At 38.3% G+C, this 26,275-nt stretch overlaps 2 protein-coding genes across 2 annotated transcripts; both read left to right on the forward strand.

Annotated features, from left to right (window-relative positions):
* Positions 1 to 3,247: 3,247 nt before the first annotated feature.
* On the forward strand, positions 3,248 to 12,182 carry LOC306760149 (NACHT and WD repeat domain-containing protein 2; the record flags this gene model as incomplete). The annotated part of the gene is made up of 10 exons (XM_079245941.1): positions 3,248 to 3,335; positions 3,468 to 3,556; positions 4,211 to 4,318; positions 4,631 to 4,828; positions 5,154 to 5,292; positions 5,584 to 5,732; positions 6,034 to 6,375; positions 6,998 to 7,099; positions 7,852 to 8,650; positions 9,064 to 12,182. 10 exons carry the CDS (start codon positions 3,248 to 3,250, stop codon positions 12,180 to 12,182), a joined length of 5,133 nt encoding a protein of 1,710 aa, XP_079102067.1.
* A 1,645-nt stretch (positions 12,183 to 13,827) lies between these two features.
* Positions 13,828 to 26,223, forward strand: LOC306760386 (putative E3 ubiquitin-protein ligase HERC4; the record flags this gene model as incomplete). The annotated part of the gene is made up of 23 exons (XM_079246206.1): positions 13,828 to 14,041; positions 15,367 to 15,523; positions 15,612 to 15,688; positions 15,976 to 16,203; positions 16,355 to 16,446; positions 16,534 to 16,661; positions 16,758 to 16,912; positions 17,210 to 17,265; positions 17,359 to 17,450; positions 17,588 to 17,647; positions 17,750 to 17,846; positions 17,949 to 18,129; positions 18,358 to 18,509; positions 20,280 to 20,399; positions 20,528 to 20,626; positions 20,729 to 20,905; positions 22,154 to 22,294; positions 22,563 to 22,729; positions 22,998 to 23,064; positions 23,166 to 23,236; positions 23,883 to 24,066; positions 25,348 to 25,450; positions 25,618 to 26,223. 23 exons carry the CDS (start codon positions 13,828 to 13,830, stop codon positions 25,836 to 25,838), a joined length of 3,039 nt encoding a protein of 1,012 aa, XP_079102332.1. The 3' UTR covers positions 25,839 to 26,223.
* Between the last annotated feature and the right edge of the window lie 52 nt (positions 26,224 to 26,275).

Below are 26,275 nucleotides of genomic sequence, written 5' to 3' on the forward strand. Positions count from 1 at the left end.
ATAGAGCTAACATGAACTAATCTGGTTTTACATTTTTCCCCTCTGAGGATCCTGGAGATTACTTTAAAATACTGTTTGATGTTTTTTTTTGTTTTGTTTTTTTTTTTTAACTTTTGGCTTTTCCAAACATTTCTAGTGAATTAGCTTTTCTGAAACAGATCTGTGAGCATAATATATGCTTGTATGAGGGGCACAAAATCAGCTTATTGTTCAGAAGCAAAGGAAAAACAAGAGTTGGGCAAATAAAAAATAAAAAATCTAATTTATTTTTCAATTCATCTGATACCTTTGGCTCCATTTTGTGAGTGCTGTGGCTTCATCAAAAAAAGGGTTAAATAAAGGAAATTAGTGGAAGACTTGCCAACTGTGTCACGTTTTGCAGTGCAGTCTGGGTTAAAGCAAATCGACAGAAAACTTGGTGGTGTGTATGGATGCAATGTCCCCCTCCCCAATCCTTCCTTTGCCATATATGGTCATTATCATATGTATTTAATGTGTATTAGTACAGTACATTACTGTTGTCATAGGAATGTTTATGCACACCGTTTCATATAGACTAACTCAGCTGAATGAAATACCCTGTCTGCTATGTAGTGGAAGTTTTATCTTCATATTTTACTGAAAGGGCATTGTAAATACAGCAGGAAGGAGAGATGAAAGGAGAGAAGGGGGGAGAGTATGGAAGAAAAGCTAGAGCCATCGGAGGCTGGATCCTTCCCTCTGCTCTTGTTTTCACCTTTCTCCCCATCCTTCCTTTATGTCTCTGTCTTTATTGTTTGTTCTGTCCATGGGCAGTCAGTGTGAATCAGTGGCTATATTATCCACACATAAAGTTACAATATATTACACACACATTGGTTCATTTTTTTCTCATTCTGTACAATGTGTATTTGGATCACCACCTGAAGATGGCCAGTGGTGCTTTGAAAGGCACTGGAGCTCTCGGTATTTACAGAGTGGTGATTAAAAAATGTGATAGACATTGATTTTGGGCCAGACGTACAGAATGAAGAGTTGCTCCTGAAAGGTCATATCTCCTCTTTTGTTCATTTATTCAGCCACAACCTTATTCAGTTGAGCTATAACATTTATCCCTGTTCATTTAACATTCATCACACTTTCAGGTGTTACCTGAAGCACCCCCATCACATCACCGTTTGTACGTGTGCGTTTTTGAGAGAGAGAGACAACTTTTCTAATTTGATATCCCATTTTGTGTCTTACAATTCAGCTTTGAGTAATTATAGTAAATCATAAAACAAACAGAAACATTTACATCAAGCTAAGTGGACAAAACCAAAAGAAATGACTTGCAAACTGAATGAATCAATTCTTTTCTACCTAAAGTAAATAAATCTCTCCCCTTATGTACACTTCAAGCCTTTAAATCTCCTTGCCTACATGGCAGTGTAGCACTTTTATTTATTTATATCTTCCCTGGCAAGTAGCACTAGCCTCACCTGGCATCAGCTTGGTTGGAGAAGAGCGATGGATCATTGTACCTTCAAGTACAGACGATTACTCTTTTCATTTTTACTCTGTGAATACTCCTTTACTCAGTGTGACTAACCCCATTTTTCTGGAAGAGTGATGATTGTGGTCAGTATCATTTGTTTTTTTTTCCCCTAATTTTTAAAAACTGATTTTTCAAAAAAAAAAATTTTTTTGTCTTTTTTGGACTTAAAGCAAGGTTAAGTTTTGAAAATGTGATAGTTTATGAAAGAAGCTTTGATTTAATCTGCATTCATTTTTAAAGACGTGTCCCAGTTCTTCACTGCACTAAAGGTTTTGAGTTCGGACTGTTCAAACTCAGTAAATATAAAAATGAAACAGACTTGTAACTGTGAGTATAAATAGTAATTTTGCTTTGTTTATGAGTGTTGAAGCGTTGGACACTAAAGTTAAACAATGCAGCAGAGAAACTAATCACAGCTCCAAACATTTCAAAGTGATTGTCAGTGGCTCCAGACGTGATAGAAAACATAAAAAAGGCATTCAAGATGTAATACTTTCTTTTGTAAATGAGGTTTAAACAGTGTTGCAAATGTATAGGTATCCTGTTAGTGCATGTATAAAAATGAGAACAGATTACTGACCGTATTGTATCAGTGTGTGGTAAAGAATTGGGGCATAGCTTTGGGCTTCTTGTTAGAAAAAGAGTCCTAATCTGGGTTCAGATTAATTGGTTTCCTCTGTGCACAGAATAGAAAGGCAACAAGCTAAATAATAACATTTTATGTAGCATCCATGTCGAAAAGAATTAAGCATGCTGGAACCAGTCACACTCATAGATTTACACCTCTGCCATTTTAATGCCGAAACTGGCGTTGACTTTTCAGTGTGAAGAAGGCGCCGCGAACAGCAGCCTCTCCTTGATCTCTCTGAGATCTTATTTTATAATGGTTTTCAAACTTGTTCTTGAAGTTTATAGTTTTGGAGCAGCACTTATTGAACTTCCCTTCATGATGCATCAGTGCATCAATTATAAGGTTTCTGACTTCTTTCTTTTTTTAAGTCATCCCTTCGTACATGACTGTTTTCAATTTTTCAACAGTCTCTTTGATCCGCTACAGTGTTTAATTATTTGGTATTTTGGGTTTTTATGTTTTATATAATTCTGTATTTCTTCATGCGTGAATCCAGAGCAGCACAGCTAATGTTATTAATGGTGGAAAAACTGGCCTCCCCCTTCACAGACTGTTGCCATGGTGACAATAATGAGAGCAGGTGCAAAAGTCATTCAGCATATTAATATTGGCTGTACAAAAAAAATAAAGTTTGTATTTATTGTGTACAAATGTTAATTAATAAAAAAAATATAAAAACGCTCTTTATCTGTCTCGTTTTGTGCTGATGGTGTGTATGTGTACATTTTGATGCTTATAGCCTGTTCGAATATTATATATGCATCTCACAATAGTGAGTACATATATATATATATATATATATATATATATATATATATATATATATATATATATATATATATATATATATATATATATATATATATATATATATATATACACATATGCATGTGTGTTTTTTAGATGTTCCTGTAACTGGAAGTGGGCGGGATCATGATAACTCACTGTATAAACACCCCGGGGCCAGAGTTTCCTGAGTGGAACGATTAGAGAAGCAGCAGAAGACTAGAGGCTGTTAGCTGTCTGGGTCATTGATATGTTCCTGCTAAAAGTTTTCCTCCTTTATTTCTTATTAATTTGATAGTAAGTGTTGATTTGTCATGCGCCCTGAAGGAAGAGACTGTTTGCCCCCACATTCCAGCAGCAGCACATCCTGTGTGAAAATCTATCTGTGCTCCAACCCAGAAGGTACAGTATGTTAGTAATTCACAAACTAAAGTATCCACTAGCATTTTGTTGGCTTATTAGCTCATGTCTTTGAAAATGCCCAATGAATTATTTGCTGGAAATTTTTCCCACTTGTGTTTATGTTCTGTATAGACAGCAGGGTCGAGCGTACAGCTCTCAGAGAAAGTGTCTTCCCAAAGTTTAGAGAGCACTACAGGCACTTGCTGGGCCTGGAGGTCAGGGTGAGTCCACGCTTCACCGCTGTAAACAATGCTCTCTGCACTGAAAACACTGGTTGAGCTGTGATTGTAAGTGATGCCTTTGGAAAGGTAACCGGTTTGGGTCGTCAGTCTTTTAAAGTCTATAAATTTACATACAGTTCTCTCGTAGAAACACTGGGAATGGCATCATTGTAAAACTGAGGCAATTGTTGAAATATATGTTTTTGTCCATCATTGTTAAATTGTCCCTTTTTCCCAACTTGATCTGATCCCAATCCTGATATGCATCTATTTTTTTGTCACAGAATAATGCAAAACTTAAAATGTATACATTTTACTGTGAAAACATCACTTTTCCTGGATCCATGTGGCATATTAACTGCCAACAGGGTTTTGTGTTTGTGTGTTTGATATCCATTCACACTTTCCGCCCGTGGTCATTATTGTAAAGGTGCATTCAATTCTGCTCAGTTTTATTAATTAGATCTGACAACAAAGAAGATGAGCAGCTGGAACACGACAGGCCTCATTGTGTGTTTCTGTGTGTCAGGTTTTTACTCATGCATGTGTGTTAATTCACCTCAGGACACATCCTTCAGCACATTGTGCTGTCGCTTTACAGCCATCTCTCCTTTAGATTCTTTTAACCCATTTGCTGTGTGCATATTTTTGTAGGTGATAGACCCATTTGAGTCCAGAGATCCCAGTAGATGGCCTGATGAAAACACCAGACAACAGCTGATTGAAGAATGCAGGAAAAGTTCAGCTGGACCTTTTTTACTGGTAATTAAACCCCTTGGAAACATGACTGTATGAAGTGCATTAATCCATTTGACAGTAAGAGCTATAAAAGATGATCAACACCACTATATTCTTATACATGAGCTGACTATCTTAGCAGATGTGTCCGCTCAATAGTAAAATTTTTAAAGAACTTTTTTTAGTCCTTGCATTGGTGTTTTATTAAAAGAGGAAATAAAATAAATGTAAAGCTACACATAATGTAGACGATACTTTTAAATTTTGTATATCCCTGAACTAAAAAGCGACCACGTACCCTGCTGTTCTGTTTGTATCCACATGGTGGTGCTACAGGCTCTGGTTGGACATCAGTATGGAGCAGCCAGTTTGCCCACCAAGGTGGAGGTCACAGAGTTCCAGCTGCTACTGCAGGAGAGCCAGCGGGCAGGTTTCAGCACCCAGGAGCTGGAGAAGGTGTACCAGAGGGATGAAAACACTATCCCTCCCTCCTACATCCTGAGACCGTCTAATACACACAGTTACACTCCTCTGGTGATGACAATGAACCTTGTTAATCGTCTACTTAAAGCTACTCTGAAATAATGACTTATGGTTTATTGTCCTGTTGAGTTAGCAGGAAGAGGTTTAGCACTGGGTGATAATGCAACTGAATAAATGAATAATATAAGGAATGTTCTCCAGTATGGTATGAAATGTTGTGACACTAAATTACATAAACTGATGGTGTATTAATGTAAAATACTGTATGTAAATAAATTATATAAATGGGTAACATATTTGCTGAGATTAGTAATGTTCTCTATTAGAATGTCGGAATTATTTTTTTCTAAAAATTATGTCAAATTTATTTGCTCAGCATGAAGAAGGGAAGCAGGAAGATGAACCCAACGTGAAGGATGAAGAACAGCTGCAAAAAGTCTTTCAGAAAGCTGCAAGTCTGTGTGTTCAAAGTGGCCTTATGACCCCAGAAAGATCCCAAAATTTCTACAGATCAGGTGATGAATATTCATTGTTTCTGAGTGGCTTTTGTTAAATTTCTCCAAGCATTACATCATTAACAACTAATACTGATCCAGAATCAGGTCTGCTCTTCGGACACATTTTGGGAAGAGCAAGGAAGGATATATGACCCTCTATATAAATATTTAGTTTGGGTCTTCCACCTAGTGGTCTTACAGCTGGACACCTGGAGTACCTCCTAAGGCACTCTCTTGGTCAGATGCTAGAAACCCCTTGGCTGTTGACGGGAGTGTAATTTTAACCCCTTCTTTGCTATTTGTCTCCAGCCCTAGATGCAGATCTGCGATTTGCTCTGGGCAACTGTCCCACTACGGACATCGGTGGCCGCTGTGTGGTCTATGTCCATAAGGTCCTTAATGCAAACAAAGATAAAGAAACGAGACCAGTGGATTTACACCTGCAGCCTGAATCAGTGGTAAAAGCTTTACAAAGCACTTCTATCCTACTTTCCTTTAATTTACATCTACAAAAGCAGGGCCAAAATCTGAATGAAAACATGAGTTTAAAATCACACGAAACACAAACCACTTCTTTAAACTACTTTAGGTTTAGTACAGATATCTTTGCATGTCCTGAAATGCGCAATATACATAAAATGTATCATTACTTGAAGTGTCCATGTGATGAAAAATGTGGATTTAAGACAACAAGAAATGATTTTAAATTCTGACAGATACGGATGAAATGTTTGTTTTCCTTTTTTTGTGTATTTTCAGGCAGAAGTACTAGAGCATCCCACCCATGGCGACTTATTATCAGAGCTATGTTACAGCTTTCTACCTGGTCTAGTCACTTCCTGCCAACTTCTGCTCTACACCACCACGACCGAGTGTGATCGTCGTCATGGTTACTCTACAACCAGAAGGCGAGGCTATGCTGACTCTCTGTGCCAGCAGGTGCTTTCAGACCTGGTGATGTTGACTGACAGTTGGAACATCTCAGAACCCACAAAAGACGACCTCCTTGGTGATGCTTTATCCCGAGAGTGGGCTGAGCAGAAGCAACTGTGTGACACCTTTTCTGAGTTTTATGAGATCATCCAGCCTGAAGAAGAAAAGGTCAAACTAAAATAGTTTTTCTTCTAAAAAATTGCATTAAATTGTCTAGTTTAAGTGCTTGGGATGCATATAAGGAGGTTTCTGCATTAAATTTCTGTAATTAAGTAATTGATGTAAGAAGGAAAAAAAGAACAAGAAAGAACAGGTCAGATAAGAACTCCTTATGGGGTGATAGCATATCTCACCTTAACATTAAATAAACAAAAATACAAATATGAAACATTATACAAGAGATAAATATCACAGAAAATAACAGTTTCAACACTATCAAAAAAACATATCAAGTGAAAATAAAACAAAATATAAAATAGACCATTGAGATGAAATCTATAATTAATAAATGTTTTATGTGTATGCAAATGAAAAATGTCTGTGTGTGTGTTTGTGAGAAGTGTGTGTATGAATAAGAAAAGTAATAAACACAGAACAGAAAAAAGATTTTAATCACAAATATTAGCCCGTGGCGGCGCAACAGGTGATATTTTACAGATTTATCTAAATCTTCTTTTCCCTGCCAATTCAAAGCAGTGGATATTTTCTTATTTATTCTTCTTCTTCTTTACAGCTTTGAGGAAACTTAATGTCTCCGCTGTAGACTGATTTTTACTCTCACTGGTTGTAGATCAGAGCCTATGTGGAGCAGAGAGACCAACAACACCCCCTGGTGGTGACAGGGGGGCCATGCAGAGGGAAAACGGTTTTTATAGCACACTGCATTCGGCAGGTAGGTGCACTAAAATCTCTTTTTCGTGATTTTTTTTTTTTTTTTTTTTTTTTAATAAAACAACTAATGACACATATTACTCTTCAGTTTTATCTATTTTCCTGGAATATATAACTACAGTCCACTTATTTAAGCCTTTATAAATAATGAAGGTTTTTTTATGGACTAAAAAGACACAAGTTTATCAGCAAATGGAAATTATATAACAACAACTTCCAAGATTTTCTCATTTTATACAGTCTGACCAATTTATTAATTGTGCATTTGAGATTAACTAATTACTGCAAGAGTTAGTTCCAAATCTGCTTGGATTGATTTGCTCGCTTCATAATAAAATACAAGATATTTTCTATAAATAGTGCTATTTTAATTTTAAAAAAACTTTTAATTTTTTTGAACATGACAAAAATAGCTTTTAAAACAAGAAAAAATATATTATTAGCACCAGATCTTCATTATGTTTTTTTCTGTCAAAGGACTAAATTAATATGCAGACAACACTTTAATGTTTATTGTTTTTGTTTTTCAAATTAGTGTTTGATTAATTGATTAACAAATAAATTAGAACATTTTGACAGCAAAACAGAACACAAACAACAACAAACCCCCCCAAAAAGTGTTTTGTCTCTTAAAAACAAATTTAAATCTAAAAAAAAAAAAAAAAAAAAATGGGAAGAACACCAAGGTAGATACTTTTCCTATCTGCAGCATGTGTTGTCAGTAACACACACATTCTCTGTCCCTCTCCACAGATACAATCCTGGGTAGCAGACTGTGATCCTGTTGTGATTAACTATTTTTGCAATCTGTCAATCAACACATCTCCAAAGTACCTGTTGTCCAGTCTGTGTTCTCAGATAGCTTGCAGATATGACAATCAGTCCTCCACGAAGCAGAATCCCAACTTCTTCGGCAGCGACCCAGACAATCCCAGTTCTTTTACCGACCACAATGAGCATATATCCGACTGCAGCCCAACATCACTGCTGGAGTCGCGTCATGAAGGCAGTGTCAAAGAGCAAGTTTCTAGCAGTAGCCGCGAGCTCAGTACGATATCATACCCAGATCTTACAAGACCTAACTCTGACATTGGTTTGTCTGAACTTAAAGAGCATCTTGCATCACTCCTCGCCCTTCTTCCCTCCTCCAAACAGCCTCTCATTATAATCCTTGATGGCTTGGATCAACTTGAAAACAACTGCAGTGAGCAGTTAATGAGGAGCCTCCCCTCCCCTCTGCCTTCAGGTGTCAAAGTCATTCTCACGGTTTCCTCCAAGCGAACGCATCTCCTGCAGGCCATCAAACTCTGTTACAAACAAGACAGTCTTCCTCAGAGTGTAAAGGGCAGTGAACAGGAATCAGGATACATCTGTGTACAGCTGAGATCAGTTGAAAGGAAACAGTGTTTGAGGATGCTGGCGTCACTGCTGAGAGGTTCGGGGAGGAAGGTGACCTCAGGACAACAGGCACTGGTGAACCAGGCATTGACTTCCTGTTGTCTGCCTCTCTATGCTCGACTTCTACATGCACACACCGCACTGTGGCACTCTGGTACGACCACAGGAAAATTACTGCTTTTTTTTAAAGGAAAAACTGGTCACATATTGTGGTTGGAGAATCAACGACAGTTGTTGTGACCAAAAACAACATTGTTAGTCTGTCTGTTATTACCTTTGAATGAATCTCACAAAACTGAGTAAAACCCATCCTTGTTTATTTACCTGTGAGGGCGAACAGGCAGATAGTTTGTCTTTCTTTGAGATAATTTATTACAGATAAAAGGCTTACATGTGTTAAAAGAGCTGAAACTTTTAAAAAGGCCATATTTCACACATGAATCGGTTATTTAGTTCTCATTTTTTTATTTAGGTTACTAGCTTTAATTTGTTTACTCTATCAAACCTCTTAGTATACATGTTCACATGTTATGGAGTCTAACTAATGATCACTTTTCTTGTTGCCAGATTCAGATGTGACTCAGTGGTCTCTTCCTGATGGCGTCCATTCATCAATTTCTGCTCTCTTGGATCACCTGGAGCAAAAACATGGCTCCTCTCTTGTTACTCGCGCAGTCTCCTACCTCACCCTCTCCAGGACCGGCCTCCTGGAGGCGGAGCTCGCCAATTTGCTCTCTGGTTATGATGACGATCTAGCTGAGGCCCCTGTCTCTAAAATAAACGCCTCACAAGTCGAAGTAGAGAGGCTACTTTTGGATTGGAAGAGCTTTCTTATCAAAAGAACAGTGGCGGGTTCACAGGTTTTGTTCTGGGCGAGCAGGCATTTTAACCTAGTTGCAGCTAAAAAATATCTAGGTACTGATGAGGTGAGGCGTAAGATTCATTCGGTGATGGCGGACTATTTTAGTGGTCAGTGGGCTGCTGGTCATGAGAAACTGCCTGTTGTGAAGCATTCATCTGGACTAAAAGCTGATGCACACAGTCATTTCTACAGCCAGCCATTTGTCTTCTCTGGCGGACGAGTAAACATGAGAAAAGTCTTGGAATTGCCACATCACTTACAACAAAGTGGCAGGTTAGAGGAGCTGGAATGTGGGTTGTTGATGTCTTTGGAATTTCATCAGGCTATGGCTCAAGTTGGCCTCCTAGATGATCTGGTAGCCTTGTTGGAGACTGGGGAACTATCCAAGTTTAAGTATTTAAAGGAGAGATTGCTCCTTGCAAGCACATTGAGGTCTTCTGCTTGCTTCCTGCGGAGCTCCCCCCTGCAGCTTCACACAGTGATTGAGACAAGCCTCCTCCCTTATCTGGAGGTCTTTCCTGCTCTCGACGCCTATGTGAGAGACATCAGTCAGGAAAGGAAAAAGAGTGAAAGGGGATTAGGAGTAGTGCTTTGCCCGAGTCCCCTTTCAGTTCCTGCAATTCAGTATTTGAAACACGAGGATCGACCCTGTGAGATTTCTGTGACTGAAGCAGCTGGGACAGAAAGCGGGGTTGTAGCAGAGATCATGGATGATGGTTCTGCTTGGGTTTGGAAAGGCTATGGAGGTAAAGTAGTCAAAGTGTCACTGAGCTGTGAGCTGAGGGAACTGAAGTTTGCAGGAGTGAAGAGTAGTGACCAGTTCCTACTGCTGTCAACACAATGCAACAAGCTTTTTGTGTGGGATGTAGCAGGCCCAGAGATTTTTCTACAGGTTAAAGACCCACTGAAAACAGAGTTTGAGTCAAGCCGAACACCAAACAGAATCGAGGGATTTGCTGTGTGCCATAAAAAGTTGGGAATGTGGTGGGAAAATGAGACATTTGTCACTGTGTTTGATATATCTAATGACACACTGACTCATTTCCAGTGTCAGAGCTCAGTGACCTGTTTGGTTTTCTCCTCCGATAACATCTACATGTACTGTGGGCAAGAGGATGGCATGGTGTCCATGTTTGACGTCAAAACTAGCAGTTTGCTGGGCACCTCTTCAAACTCAAATCGCAGTGCAGTTATGCAGATTGTCCTCTGTGAAGACAAGAAGGACGTCGCATGTGTTGACAGGACTGGAAATGTATCCATATGGGTCTTTTCTGACAAACTGCAACCACAGAGATTGATGAAAGAAAATCTTAATCAATGTAAAGCCAAAAATGTCCTCAACACCGATTGTTGCGATGCAGTCAGCACTTTTTTAGTGTGTCAAGCCCATCAGGTAACTCTGTGGGAAACTTCTAACTGGGAGCCAGTGGATCAGTTTTTGGCTCCACAAAGGAAGGCCTTCAAGCAAGCTCTACTCACCCAGGAAGGTCACCTTTTCCTTGCTTTGTTAGACACCTCCCCTCTTGTCTTGGTGTGGAAGGTCAGCACTGGGGAGTGTGTTCTTTCCTTAGAAACAAAGAATGAGCCCCATACACTCCTCAAGACAGTCTCAGACATCATTTGTGTTACTAATGATGGCTGCCTGACAGTGTGGGACTCTGAGATGATTGATGCTGCAGGAGCAGCTCCAAAAATGGGACGTGAAGTGAAAGAAGTGGTGATTGATCAAACAGGAAAGTGGTTCTACACTGCAAACCAGTCGGAGGAAGTCTGGAGATGGAGTTCTGCTGCAGGACTTCCAGACGCTTATTTTGTGCACGATGGTCCTGTTGAGAAACTGCAGCTGTCTCCAAATGGTGTCCACCTTGTGTCGCTGTCAGCAGGCCAAATTTATGTCTGGCTGACAGAAACGGGTGAGAACGCTGTGCGGATCAGCGGCAGCAGAGCTACAGATGTTCTCATCGCTCCTAATAGTAACTTTGGAGTGAGCATTTCTAAGGAAGGGCTCTCCCGTGTTTGGAAAATGGCACACGGAGGTATAGTGTGCAGTATACACCTGTACCTATCTGATGCTCAGGTATCACCAGAGAGCACATTCCTCATTGGTCTCCACGGCGGGGACCTGCTGGCTGCAAGCCTGTGGTCAGGCTCAATCAACAAGCGTTTCTCTTGTGTGGAGAACTTGGAGCACGTCATTGCTTTTCACACACTTTCAGAGCACGCAGACTTTGTGCTGGTGATGGTTGCTTCAGGGGCAATGTACACCTGGAAGGTAGCAGAGGAGACGGTATGTTGGCACTTTCAGCTGCCACATATGTTTTACTGTCAGCCACAAGATTTCCAAATGACCTCTTGTGGGAGCTATGCCTTGTTGTCCACTAGCAACAACTCCATCAACCTATTAAATCTATCTCAGGTCAGACTGTGCTCATTCAAAGCTGATGGTCCCATCATTAAAGCTTGCTTGGACAAATCTGGAAGTTATGTTGCTTACATAACCCATCCCAACAACCAGGATGTTGATTGTGCTTGTTCTCTGCGTGCAGGTCCCGTGCTCACAGTGACACAGCTTCCAGATGGTGAGAGAATAGCAAGTGTGCATCTGTTTAAAAGTCCATCAGCTCTGGTTGTGAGTGAGCAGCAGCGTATATTTGTAGGATTTGAGGATGGGTCTGTAGGTGTGTATTCTGTTGCAGATGTTATGATCAATGAGGAAGAGTCAGTCAGGGCCAAAGACAATGCAAAAGGTCAGAAACAGTGTCCCGTTGATAGGACACCATTCATCTGGTTTCCTCAAGCCAAACCTAGTATTACATGGGTTTAAGGCTGTATTATATAAATGACAAAAGTACACAAGTGTACATGAACAAAAAAAGTGTAGATTTGCTGTTTCTGACCAGACAATATCTCTGTCTGTCCAAAACTACATCATCACACTTTTATTTTAAACAGGTCATCTTTCATGATTAACTCCACCTTAATTAAACCACTACATGTGTTTCTTTCCTTTTACATTAAAACTAGTTGAGTTTTGTACTTTGTGTTGTATTATGTGCATTACTGACTTTGTACCATTTGTTTGAAATAAAACTCTGTATATTCACATGAAAAGGATTTCTGTACTTTTTTTTATGTTTTGTTGTAAGATTTGCTGACATTGCTCCAGAAATCCCTGAAAGTTTCCTGTCTAATTCTTTTTTTTTTTTTTAAATAATGATTTTCTCTTGACTTAAAATAATGGTTGGGACTTGATTTAAAAAAAATTGAATTAATTACAAGCAATTACATTAAATCTTGATTTTTCACATTTTAATTGCAAAACAATATTTGCCCAAAAAGGAATAAATAAATTAATTAATTAATAAGCCCTGCGATGGACTGGCGAGCTGTCCAGGGTGTACCCTGCCTGTCGCCCAAAGCCGGCTGGGATAGGCTCCAGCTTCCCCGCGACCCTGAATTGGAATAAGCGGTTCGGAAAATGAATGAATGAATGAATGAATTAATTAATAAAAGGATTTTAGCAAATGGTAAAAGTAAATAACAGACACAGATATTAAAATGGTAAACTCAAGGTCCAATAATGTCTGGGAAGTAAAAGGAAAATAGAAAAATCCCTTGCCAAAAACTGAAAAGACCTATAGTTAAACACGTTATAATACTTTTAAATGTTTTCTTCCACATTCTTCATTAATACCCAGGAATATCTGAGGGTAAACAGGATGGTATCAACCAGATGTTATCTCAGTCTGGTCATGCAGCAGAGGGCACCATATCTGCTCTGACTGCAGCTTAAAGCTGGATGCTGTGTGAGGACCAAATTTCTTGTGTGTTCAAAACAGCATTGCTGGAGTAAACAATAAAATATTCATGTTTTCACATTATTCATCAATATCGATAGAAAAAAGTCACTAGACTTTTTGATAGTTGTCTTTTCTTTAAATAGAACTCAGAAAAAGTCTAAAAAAAAAAAAAAAAATCAATGAATGCATCACCAAAGCTGATTAGCTGTGATCTACCTTGTGTATCAGTCTAGCCTGTGCACCGGGAAATTGTGCACTGACAAAGTTTCCGCATTCTGCGAACAAATGCCTTGTTATCGCCTAGTTTCTGATAAGTTCAATGATACTCTGTAAATATTACAAACAAATAAACAATGCGCTTCAGGTACCCAAATAGCCCTGTGCTTTTTCAAAATGTAACTGATGTGATTAAAACAAATGTTAATAATATATATAATTAATATATTTATTTATACATATAAACCTCTATTTACCTACAGCCTACATTATTTTGTTTGAACTAAAGAAATTATATAATTTTATTGCACAGTAACAAACAATTTAATGTTAACATATTCGCTGTTCGCGCGACACTAAGTGAACCGGATATCTCCTACGCCACTTGAATGCACCACTAGCTGAAAACCAGAGAGCCGCGTCGGACACTGACAGTTCAGCCTGGACACAGATATGCAGTTGTACTGTTGGGGAGACAGCTCCAGTGGACAGTTTGGTCCTCAGGCAGCGCTTAGTCCAGCCAGCTGGACTGTCCCCGGGATTATCTCCAACATCTGCTGCGGAGAGCAACACACTTTATATCTGAATGCAGAAGGAGGAGTTTTATCATCTGGACACAACTCACATGGACAGCTGGGGCGAAAAAATACCAATGCGAAAATACTGGGTGAGTTATATTTTATAAAACAATTTAAATTAATATTTATTTTAGAAAGCCAAAATAACTATGCAGTAAATGAGTTTGCCATTGGTACTTCTCATTTCCTCTTCTTATATTTTTCCTTTTTAATTTTTAAAATATTATTTGAAGGATTGAAGAGTAATTTATCCACAGCTGATGCATCAGCTGGTGGCGACGAGTCGTCTCTGTACGCAGGTTCATTCTGTACGCAGGAGCTAAGTTTCGGTTTCGTTTCACTCCTTTCTCGCTCATACAACGAAAGTTAAGCAAAAACTGGCTTGGATATGTGATGAGACAGAAAAGTTTGACTACCACGTAGTTATTGCATTTATAGCAGGATGACTTTCAGTTTTAATGCCTTTTTAAATGACATAAACTTAACTTGAACTGATAGATATTTCAATAAGTAAAACAATGTTCATGTTGTATCATTAAGATTTCACAGACATAAAAGTAAATATTATCCTGTCAAATGGTAGCTGTTGTATTATGAATATTCATTAACCAGTAAATTGCCAAGTTGAGCTATTAAAAATAATTTATGACAGTATATGAACATTACATATGCACCAAACTGTAAGACATAAAGATACATAAAATGTGAGAATCATAAGAAATAACCTGATTATAAAGGGCAGCCATATATAAGATGTGTCTCCCTTGGTAGAGTAAATCTGTCTGGCTAAACATGGCACACAGACTGCCATTCTGTATGCTAAGATGCTGGACAGGACAGGTAAAAAAAAAAAAAAAAAAAAAGAAATAACCTGATTAGTATACCAGTGATCATTGTGTTGTTTTATTTAAGAAATATTAAGCCCCACATAGAGAGCTGATTTAGGAAAGTGATTAACTACAGTGAAATGTCACAGAATCAGGTTCATGCACTGATGAGATAAATACTTTTTTCTCTTTTATGGCAATTATTTTCTTATTATCTTTTAGCAAGATAAGAAACACACACTGGTGTTTGATTAGTTTCCATAGACTTCTGTTTGTGTTAACTGTAGTTTACTTTCCCTTTCATTTTATGAAAACTGTCAGTGGATTCTGATATGCAGGTAAGTAGGATGTCATCTGTGACGAACCCATCAGTTGTTCTCTTCATGACTCATGTTCCCATGCAAATCTCCAGCTGAGTCTCACTGAGGAATTTATCTTACCACAAGCACCTAATAAGCATTGTGTTTGACACTTCAAGGTATCAAAGGGACATTTCAGTGCTTTTACACTTCATAGTGCATATTAAGGACATGTTTATTTAGACTTTGTCATAAGTTTTCTGTGTGTTATTGTCTGTCTTGTTCAAGACCACGTGGAGGGCCTGGAAGATGTGGTGGCAATGGCTTGTGGCCAGGACCATTGTTTGGCTTTGTCTGCATCTGGACATGTGTTTTCCTGGGGTGCAGGGGACAATGGGCAGCTGGGAGTGTACCAAAGACCAGAGCACAAGAGTTACAGACCAAGGCAAGAATTCAGGCTATGGAGAATACCAACATACAAACAAACTGTTTATAAAGTATTTGCAGTGACTTGTTGTCCTTCCACCGTACAGCCGGGTCCCTGTACCATTGCCCATACAGATCATCCAGGTTGCTTGTGGAAACTTCCATTCCCTGGCGCTGACCAAAGGTAAGACAATAAGCACACTGAGAGTTTCGTATGTAGATGAAAAAGAGAAAATTACATTTTCAAGACATGAAATGTTTCAAGGGTGTTTGCTGTATGAACATTCTGAAGCCGCCATGTTCTATTGAAATGACCTGTTTTGTAGTTAATACTAACCATTTAGACTAAACGCTAAGAAAAAGTAGCCTCTACTTGAAAAGTCTTTGTGAATGATTTCTGTAATCTTCTCAGTAACAACTTTTTTTCCCTCTTTTCGCTTTCTATTTCCTTTACTTCTTGCCATTTTCCAGGAGGAGATGTCTTCTCATGGGGTTCAAACAGTCATGGTCAGCTGGGTCTAGGCAAGAACGTGTCGCTGCAACACCAGCCTGTCTTGGTGTGTGCCCTGACTGGAATAGCAGTGACCCAGATCTCAGCTGGAGGGAACCATACCCTGTTCAACACACTCTCCAGCCTGGTGTACTGCTGTGGAGCCAATAAGTCAGGCCAGTTGGGACTCAACAGGGTGGATGAAAAAGGTACTTTAATTTATCTATACGATTAGTTTTTCCAGCCAAATGGTGGAGCATACTGGTAATAATCAGACTAATTTTTCACATCAAACACTTTTACTCACTGTGTGTATTTTCATTTAGAAAAAAAAGTGTATCTTTTGATGGTTCAATATAGGCAGGTTCAACATCTGCATGGTACCAGCTCTGAGACCTCTGGGTGTCTCCTTCATAAGCTGTGGAGAGTCACACACTGCTGTGTTAACAAAGGTGAAAAAAATCTTCTGACACCAGTTATCTCAATGTAAAGATAATTAGTGGAAGATGTTATCCATAATGGGATTCTATGATGTCTAGGATGGACGTGTTTTCACTTTTGGAGAAGGAAACCTTGGTCAGCTTGGTCACAACTCTTCCACCAATGAAGTGAGACCCAGACTGGTTGATGGCCTGGATGGACCTGCATCCCAGATTGCCTGTGGCAGGTAAAAACTACAATTTGTTTCCTTAGTAAACCTCTGTTTAGAGAAAGCCATTATGTCTTATATGGTATTAATTCACAATTGGTTCTGGTCTGTCAGACGTCACACTCTGGTCTTGAGCTCCTCTGGCCAGCTATGGGCTTTTGGCAGTGGGGACAAAGGTCAAATAGGAACTGGAAGACCACATAACAGTCTGTCTCCCACCCTGGTTCAGCTCCCATGGTCCACTGACAGTGCGACAGCCACACCAAGCGGTATGTATGTGATGATCCTCTGGCTACCAGATTAAATCATTCATATGGGATGCATCTCTCTTCATTCTGCTGTTAGAGAACTATGCAGGTAAAACTTTTCCCCTTAAGTCATCAGAAGGTACTTTTTCTTAAGTTTTTTTTTCATTATAGTTTTACTTTTGTGCAATTACTGATATAAAAAAATGTAATCAATTTCTGGACGTATAGGCTAAAAAAATAATTTCTTCACGTATAGGCTTATTTTAATACAAACAGATTCAAATTTCATTTTTAATTTTGCTTTCTGGGTTTAAGCAGACTTGAAAATATCAGCTGGATGGAATACAAACTTCATTTACTCGTCCATTGCAAAGGTAGCGCATAGATGATAAACAATGAATTGTTTCCACAAATGTTAAAGAGGAAAAACCTTTTTGAGTACTGCCTAACTTCTTCCATCTTTTAAGAATTCGAATCATGGACAGATCACTGGGTGGCTTGATGAAACCAAACTGCTTAAGTGGTTAAAAATGAAGCACAGCAATGTGGAGGCGAAAAGGTAATTTCTATAACTCTGGATTTTACATTATGTTTTTTTCATTTGCATTTATTCACTATTTAACTTTGAATAATATATTATTTATTCTATGCCTGTTTATAAGGCTTAACCACTCCTTATCCCTCTTTCTATGACAGACAAATAGAATCAATGTTTTTGACAAGTTCAAGTCTTGTTGCAAGTTTTACAAAAGCCAAGTAAGTCAAGTCTTCTATGTGTTTGTATTTGTAAATTAAGTTTTCGAATTGAATGTATTGCCACTCACTCCTTTTGTTTAAACACTTTACATTACATATCAGTGGGTCTCCCCCAGAAGCCGAAGCCTTCGTGGTGGACGTTGAGGCTGCTAGCCAGGCTTTTGACCAGTTGTTGGCAGTCCCATGGATCAAACAATCAGTTAAGGATACGTTACATATAAAAACACACAGAATAAATTTGACTGAAATTTGACCACATTTATTTGGTGCAGAAGATCTTACACAACTTCTGTCTATGCAGGTGAATATAAATCTCCTGATCGGGTTGCTTATTGACTCAGGAATGGCCTTGAAATCTCCAGAGATCTTCCTGATTCTGTTGACTCTCCCCCTTCTGCAAGACGACTCTCATGTCATGAATGGAGCTTTGCCTCTGGCAGTTGTTATATCGCAGCTCAGTGAGAAGACTCTGGAAACACTAAGTAAATTACTTTCTATCTTTCCACATATATATATATATATATATATATATATATATATATATAAGACATAAAAGACATATAATTTCACTTTTAGTTTGTTTGTTTAGAGGCAAAAGTATTATTATTTTTTAAAAGATGTTATTTATTTTAGAATCCGAAAATTATTTTCACACGTAATGATAACTATTGCAGTTACACAAATTAATTCCTTTTTTTTTTTTTTTTAAGGAAAATGGTGGTCATCTCTGTCAGCCTCCATTCTAATGAAGCACATCATGGTCTTCAAAAATGCCCTAGCCTTCATGCTGAAGAACGGCCTTTTAGCAACTCACAACCCTGGAGTGAAGTACCTGCTGGAAGTCCTGAAACTCCTCTACAAAGTCAGTAATTAATGTTTCCTTTTAACCACTAATAGATTAATAGATTCACTGTTTTCTTAACATGGAGTGGGATTTAGAGTAAACAAGTACTAGATCTGTAACGGTGTAAAACACATTGATCAGTACATATTCCAAGTTAACAGGTCCTGATAATGTCTTGGGTTTTTCTATAAATTGTACTGATTTGCATGACAGGTTGTATTTCACTGTTCTGCTGTTATGAAAGTTAGACAGATAGGCACACTATAGCCAAAAGTATTCACTCACCCATCCAAATAATTGAATTCAGGTGTTTCAATCACCTCCAAGGCCATATGTGTATAAAATCAACCATCTAGGCATGCACACTGCCTTTACAAGCATTTGTGAAAAAATGGGTCACTCTTAGTGACTCAGTGAATTCCAACATGGTTCCGTGATAGGATGCAACTTGTGCAGCAAGCCCAGTCGTGAAATTTTCTTGCTGCTAAATACTCTGCAGTCAACTGTCAGTGGTATTATAACAAAGCGGAAGCAGTTGACAACAACAGCAGCTCAGCCATGAAGTGGTAGCACGAAAAACGACAGAGTGGGATCTCTAGATGCCTAGACAGCTTCATGGTTGGGTTTCCATGGCTGAGCAGCTGCATCCGAGCTGACATCACCGAGTGCATTACAAAGCGTCAGATGCAGTGGTGTGAAACCTGCTACCACTGGACTAGAGCAGTGGAAACATGCTCTCTGGAGTTACAAACCACACTTCTCCATCTGGCATCTGACAGAGAAGTCTGAGTTTGGTGGTTACCAGGACAACAGTACCTGTTTGACTTCATTGTGCCAAGAATAAAGTTTCATGGAGGGGGATTATGGTGAGGGGGTTATTCTTCAGAAGCTGGGCTTTGCCCCTTGGACAAGTCCATGTTCCTAAATTTATGGGAACAGTTTCAGGATGGTTCCTTCCTGTTCCAACTTGACTGCACTCCAGGACACAAAGCAAGGTCCATAAAGACATGTGTAGGAGCCATAATGTAAGTGATTTGATGTTTGGGAATATGCTAATGTGTGCACACTTGATTGGCACTTGGGTGGAGGGTGTGTCACTTTGGGTGTGTATTCTTAGGTTACAAATAGTTGCACTCACCTGAGCGCATCACATGTCTTGGAGGATGTAGGGGGTGAGGTGAACTTGGGAGTAAAATTTTTGTTGACCGCAAGTTATGTAATAAATGCATCTTGTTCTCTACATGTCGTATAGTTCGTTGTATATGCTGATTTATTTCGCTATGATTCTGTAAATAAACAAACGTAAGATGAAGAAGTTGCAACTTAGTGGGCGTAATCAATGTCTCCCGTGTTTAGCCTGCCGCGGCTAATGAAATGGTGGTGTTGGACAGTTAGTCGCAACAACATAGGCTAGGCTAGTTTGGCACAGAGTCCTGGCTTTACCAAGATAGAACACCTTTTAGGTGAATTAGATTGCAGACTGCGAGTCAGGTCTTCTTGTCTGACCTTAGAAGTGTGCTTCTGCAAGAATGGTCAAGAATTCCCATAAACACACTCATAAACCTTGTGCAAGGTTTTCAAAGGTTGGTCGACATCATATCAAAACCAAGAGATTAAGAATGGGATTACACTGAAGTTCACATTCATGTAAAGGTAGCTGAACGAATACTTTTAGCGATACAGATAGGTACTTTACCCCATGGGGAAATTTATAGGTCAGGTTTACATAGTTTTAGACATTAATAAATGAAAAATTATTTGTAACATTTTTGACCCACTTTCTTTTAGGCAAACAAAACAGGACAGTCCTACAAAGTCCCGCTGAGCACCTTCTACGTAGAGGAAATCGGCACTAGTGTGGAGCCACATGTTGATGTCACCTTATGGATAACGTTTTCAAAAGTGGAGGTAAAAGCAGGAGGAGTCACATAAACATGGTCCTTGTTTGCATCTTTTCCTTGGAGGTTTACATGTCTGAAACTGTTTTCTTTTGAAATGAAGTCTATGTGAGTTTTTACTGTTATTTTTACTGAAAGGATGACGAGAACACACCTGCCATCTTCTGCCGCTACCCTTTCGTTTTCACTTTGCTTTGCAAGGTGGCGGTGTTTAACATCTTTGCCCGAGTAATGAAGGTACCACAAACATTATACATATGATTTTGATTTATCGTTGATGTTGTCACTTTCTCACTGTGTTGAGTTTTCTTAACATGAAGGTTTTTTTTTTGGTAACAGGAAACACATCATTTTGTTCATGGGATGGCTTTGGCATGGCCTCGGGAGTTTACAGAAGTTTCAGTAGAAGACCTTGCTCCCGTCTTTCAGCTAACTTTGAGGCGAACCCACCTGGTGGAGGACGCCTTCAGACAGCTCGCTGCAGCCGATCACTCTGCCTTCAGAAGGGAGCTTTTGGTAAACAAGTTAGCCAAACCTTTGTAGCTTTGTGTTGAATCATTCCCTATTTCATTATACTGGCCAGACTTTCTTTTAATCTTTTAAAATGGTTTGAATATTAGTTTCTTAGACTTTCTGAAGGTCTGTCAAAGTTTTTTTTTTTTTTTTTTTTTTTTTTTTAACATTTCCTGCTTTTTCATTTGTATCCAGTTCCATGCTAGTTTTTCCTTCATAGGAGTTTTATGTTGTCTTTTAACACTGACTTGTGAGTACTTCAAGCATAAAAAGACATCCAGTCAAGGGATGAACCAGTGTTATGTCTGGAGATAACAGACAAATAAGAAACAAATTGAACTTTAATTGTATCCTTGGGGGCTTTGTTAACAGCTGCATGTTTAGCAGATATAAGATATTCCCATTTCTATAACTGCATCTAGAAAAGCATGACAGAATCACATGCAGTATTATTCTACATGCATTGAATATTTTTGCACCAAAGTGGAAACCAATATTTTATTAACTGACAATTTAATACCTTAAAAATTTGTGCAGTGTCCTTAAAAATTTAGAAAATCTGTATAAGTGGTGGACAAAATAAGTTTGAACTCTTAAAAAAAAAAAAAAAAAAAAAAAAAAAAAAAGAGCAAAAAAAACCCAGCAAATAAACAGTATGTGAAAATGATGTTTAAGGAACAGGAAACATTCCAGCATGTTCCCATCACAGGACTTAAGAGATTCATCTGGTCCTTCGGTTGATCCAACAGTACTGTTCATCAAAGCCGCATAAGAGATGTTCTCTATCGAACTGTGGCTGTCATGAAGCCATTATCTAAGAGGAAAATCGGGGAAAGAAGGTGGGGGTACGCCATGTGACACTACTGAACTGAAAATCAGTGGCTTAAATAATTAAAACTATGTGGCATCTTGGCAGAGATCATAAACAAAAGAAGATGTATTGAAAGAAATGTTGGAATGTCCTTTAAGTCCTGTTCCTGTAGCCTCCTTAAAGAAATGACAATAAAGCACGTGTAAAAGGGGTCTGGTTGTGTCGGGGAATAAGTGCTCATTTCAGATTGGGACCTTTGAGACTTTTAAGACTCTACAAACTTTTTTGTTTTATTTTCTTTATTTCCATTCAACATAGCATATTTCAATAAATCTCTCCTTTTCTGTTCCTGACAATATATAAAGAACTAACCAGTATCTCCAGACTACTGCACAGTACTGTAATTCAGTATCTTCAGAAGATTTGTTTCTCTGTTTTAGGTGCAGTTTGTGGATGACAGAAAAGTGATGCAAGTCAACAAAAAGGACTTTTTCCTCCATGTGTTTGATGAACTGATGGCACCTGAATCTGAAATGTTCATCTACAACGACAGCAAGACTCTGGCCTGGTTTCCACCTAGAGTAAGATGATTAGTCAAAGACAAACGCTTGTATCAAATGATCTAATGGTCCACTGATGCACAGAAAGGAACAGTGTTTCAGTCGCTGACATCTAGTGGTGAAATCAGACATAGAAAATCTCCAGTGCCAGAACTTGTGAAAGTATACTATTATGTACATGTTCTGGTTACTTGTTTACTATTATGTACATGTTCTGGTTACTTGTTTACTATTATGTACATGTTCTGGTTACTTGACGAAATTTTATTTCATTTTTTTCCCAAAACAGCCAAAAGTAGAGGAGAAACGCTACTTCCTGTTTGGTGTTCTGTGTGGCTTGGCTCTTTACAACCACAACATTGTATACCTGCCCTTCCCTCGAGCTCTCTTCAAGAAGCTTCTCTCTTTCAAACCCTCGCTGGACGACTTGAAGGAATTTGACCCTGTGCTGGCAGAGTAAGGCTGACGTAAAAACTCTGAACTTAATTACTTTTTTCTGCATGGTTTCTAAGTAGGGAAAGTTGCATCCAGGTCCATTATTATCCTGCGAGTGAAAATCATGAAAGAAAAACCAAAAGGGAAAATGTTTTCATAGAAAAATGGGAGAGAAATGTTTTCATGGTAAAAGCAAAGTTGTTTTATTTTTTGGCAATCTGAATGATAGAAGTAATGTCAGTGATGATTATATAAAATTACTAATAAGCTTTGTTTATTGTGTATTCAGATCTTGGAGATGCATCTTGGAGGACTACACTCCTAAGGAAGTAGAAGACTTGGAGATTCCTTTCAGTGTGGGTTTACAGTCCTGGATAGTTGATTATGTTTTATTGTTTTACATATGTATGTTTTGTAAATTCCAAGTATATAACAACCCTCTGTCTCGGTACTACAGGTGACCTGGGGCGATGAAGAAGTTGCACTCGATCCAAAAGAAGCTGGAAAACATGTCACCGGGTCAAATAGGTATATTTAAAATATTTAGTGAAATATGTAGCAGTTTCTTCACAACCCTTGGTGAAGCAACTGACCATCGTCAGGTGTAGCCAACTCGGGTCCTTGAGAGCTGCGGTCCTCCAAATGTTTCCCTGCTGCAACGCACTTGACACACATCAAACCTAAATAGCAGGTTTGTGTTGCACAAGTCTGTTATTAATTAAGTATGTTAATAAAAAAAAATACTTTATTAATAACAGAATGTGAATATCAGGTGTTTCAGATAAAAATATATCATTGCACTGTTATTCTAAACACAATTTAAAAGGAATGGATCTCCTTAACATTTTGTCTTTAAGTTTTAATTAGTCTGTTATTTAAACAAGCATTAATTTGAGACAAGAGAAGTGCAGCAGTCCCAGAAGACCAGATTTAGGAGATGTCAACATTCATATCTTCTTTGTGTGGGAGGTCACCTGTGAAACCCTTCTTTTGCTGCCATCTATTGGTAGAAATGAGTGTCTGCACCCTTTGTACTGATCCATACTTTTAATGTCGCTTGCATGCAGAAATATGACACAAGCATCAGTACAGACTTGTAGTAGATAGTTAACAGGCATCCATCCACTTGCTAATAGAGCCTACTATCATCATTTTAAATGCTTTTTCCTAAAAGGAAAGGATTTGTTGCTGCCTGTGTCAACCACATATTCAACAAGTCAGTGGAGGGAATTTTTGAAACATTCAAGAGGGGATTCTTCAAAGTGTGTGACATGGATGTAGTGGACTTCTTCCAGCCAGACGAGCTGCAAAGTGTTATGGTGGGTCAAGAAAACTACGACTGGGATGTCTTCAAGCAGGTGAGCTGAAGAGATCCTAATGTTTAGGTCTTGAAAAACTAAGCAGTATTTATATATACACACTTAATTTACCTTAACTATCAGTATCCACAGTATATAAGATCTACATTATTGTTTCCGTGGCTTATACAAAAAAAAAAAAAAAAAAACCACTAAAATTATTAAAAACATAGCTCCTGAGGATGCAGGTGTTGTGTGTGGGGACATAACACAAGATTACAACAGATTGTACACATTTTGTGTACAAGTGGTTTTGCGTGATGCAAATAAAAGCAAATTGTGATGCACTGGGTCAGAAAAAAAGATTTGTGAAGTGCAGTTTCTGAGCCTTTGGAGGCTGCAGTGGATCAACAGTTCCAAGAATGTACATAGGTGCCACTGTACCATTAAAACAAGTCAGAAACTCCGAGTTTTGAGCTCAGTAGGTTTGTAGCATGTATTTTATATCATGCTGTGATATGTTAAATGGCTTTTCTAAACTGTTAAGACCTGTTACATTTTATTAGTTTTGTTTTTTATTGAAGCTCTATTGATATTTCAAAATGCAAACATAAGTCATACATGTTATTAGATTATGTTAAAAAATATTTTTCAAGCTTTCTAGATTTACTTTCAGTTTTGCTTTTGTTTTAAATGAGATTGCAGGTACCCAAAGTTACACACAAATCAGCCTACACAGTTTGCAAATCATGCATTACACATCCCCCCACACATGCACAATAATATTGAGTTGATTTAATTGCACAATGCAGTATTAATGGATAACTAATGGCACTAAAGCCGATCAATCAGCGTTCATTTGGGTTTTTTTGGGTCATTAAGTAACATTTTTCCCAACATGTCATTTTTGGTCTCTGGTCATTTATCTCTGTGGGTGTGAATAATAATCTAAGCAAAATATTTGGGGGCTTTTGAGGGTCCATTTTTTAACAGGTGAAATCTCTGACATGTAAACATTCCCAGTTTAACACATTCTGCAGAAAGAGCACAAAGCAAAAATGCTAAATTACTGATTTAATATTTATGTCTAATTATTAGCTATATTAAGGCTTCTAATGAGATCTAATGATAAATTTGTTTGGCAGATAAATGTGGGGGGAAAGGTAAAGAATTTTAGATGTGCACTGTAGTACTTGCAAACTATGTAAGTAAAACACTATAGCGAGTGCTGCTGTTTTTATTGCACAAATACATGTGCAGGTTGGAGTCACTGGAACAGAATTTCTGCAAGTATCTTTCATTTAGAAATGTTATTAAACTTCTTTGTATTTTTTCAAACAGAACACAGTTTATGAGGGAGCCTACCATGCTGACCATCCAAACATGATTATCTTTTGGGAGGTGTTTGAGACACTGACAGCAGAGGAGAAGAAAAAGTTCCTTTGTAAGTATTCAGCTGGATTTTGTTCAACAGAACGTCACACTTTGCATCATTTTCAGACTTTGTAACGTACTTTTTTTTTTTTTTAATCTAGAGAAGTCTTAATGTTATAATACATGAAAATATTTGTTTGTTCTAATGACCCAAAAATTTTGTTTTTGGGTCATTAGTGTTCCTTACAGGCTGTGAGCGCATACCTTTTATGGGAATGGAGTACATTCAAATGAGAGTGTCTCCGCTACTTGATGCCACCGAGCACCATCTGCCAGAATCGCTCACCTGCCATACGCTGCTACTGCTGCCTATGTACAAGAGATACCCCGTACAGAGGACAATGCAGACCAGGCTTCTTCAGGCTATTAATCACAACAGAGGCTTCTGGAAGGAGTAACAGTTCAGGCTGGAGCACTCACGACTTTTTTAAAGATAAACCACACTAAGTTTATCTTTAGTTTGAGGCTGATTTTCTCTCCACTATCTGCTGATACTTTTTATGGCTTGTTACTTTGATGTAGATGCCAACAATTACACATTGTGAGTCAAAAGCTAACAAACAAAGCTTAAATATAAACACCAGACGTGTCATTTAGAAAAATAATCAGAATAGTTGCCTTTTTTGTTCTTGAATAGAAGAAATTGTCTCAAAGGAATGATCATCAGTTGTAAAATTACCATCCTACTATATTATAATCTTATCCACATCCAAGAAAGTCAGTAAAACTGACATATTATTGCTTTGTCTTTATTTTTAATTTACACAAGCCTCAGGCTTTTGTAAACGTTTTGTGTAATTAAAAATAAAATAAATCACTATTTGATTAGATAAAA

Source organism: Telmatherina bonti (assembly GCF_933228915.1).
Source record: "Telmatherina bonti genome assembly, chromosome: 9".
NCBI classification, from domain to species: Eukaryota; Metazoa; Chordata; class Actinopteri; order Atheriniformes; family Telmatherinidae; genus Telmatherina; species Telmatherina bonti.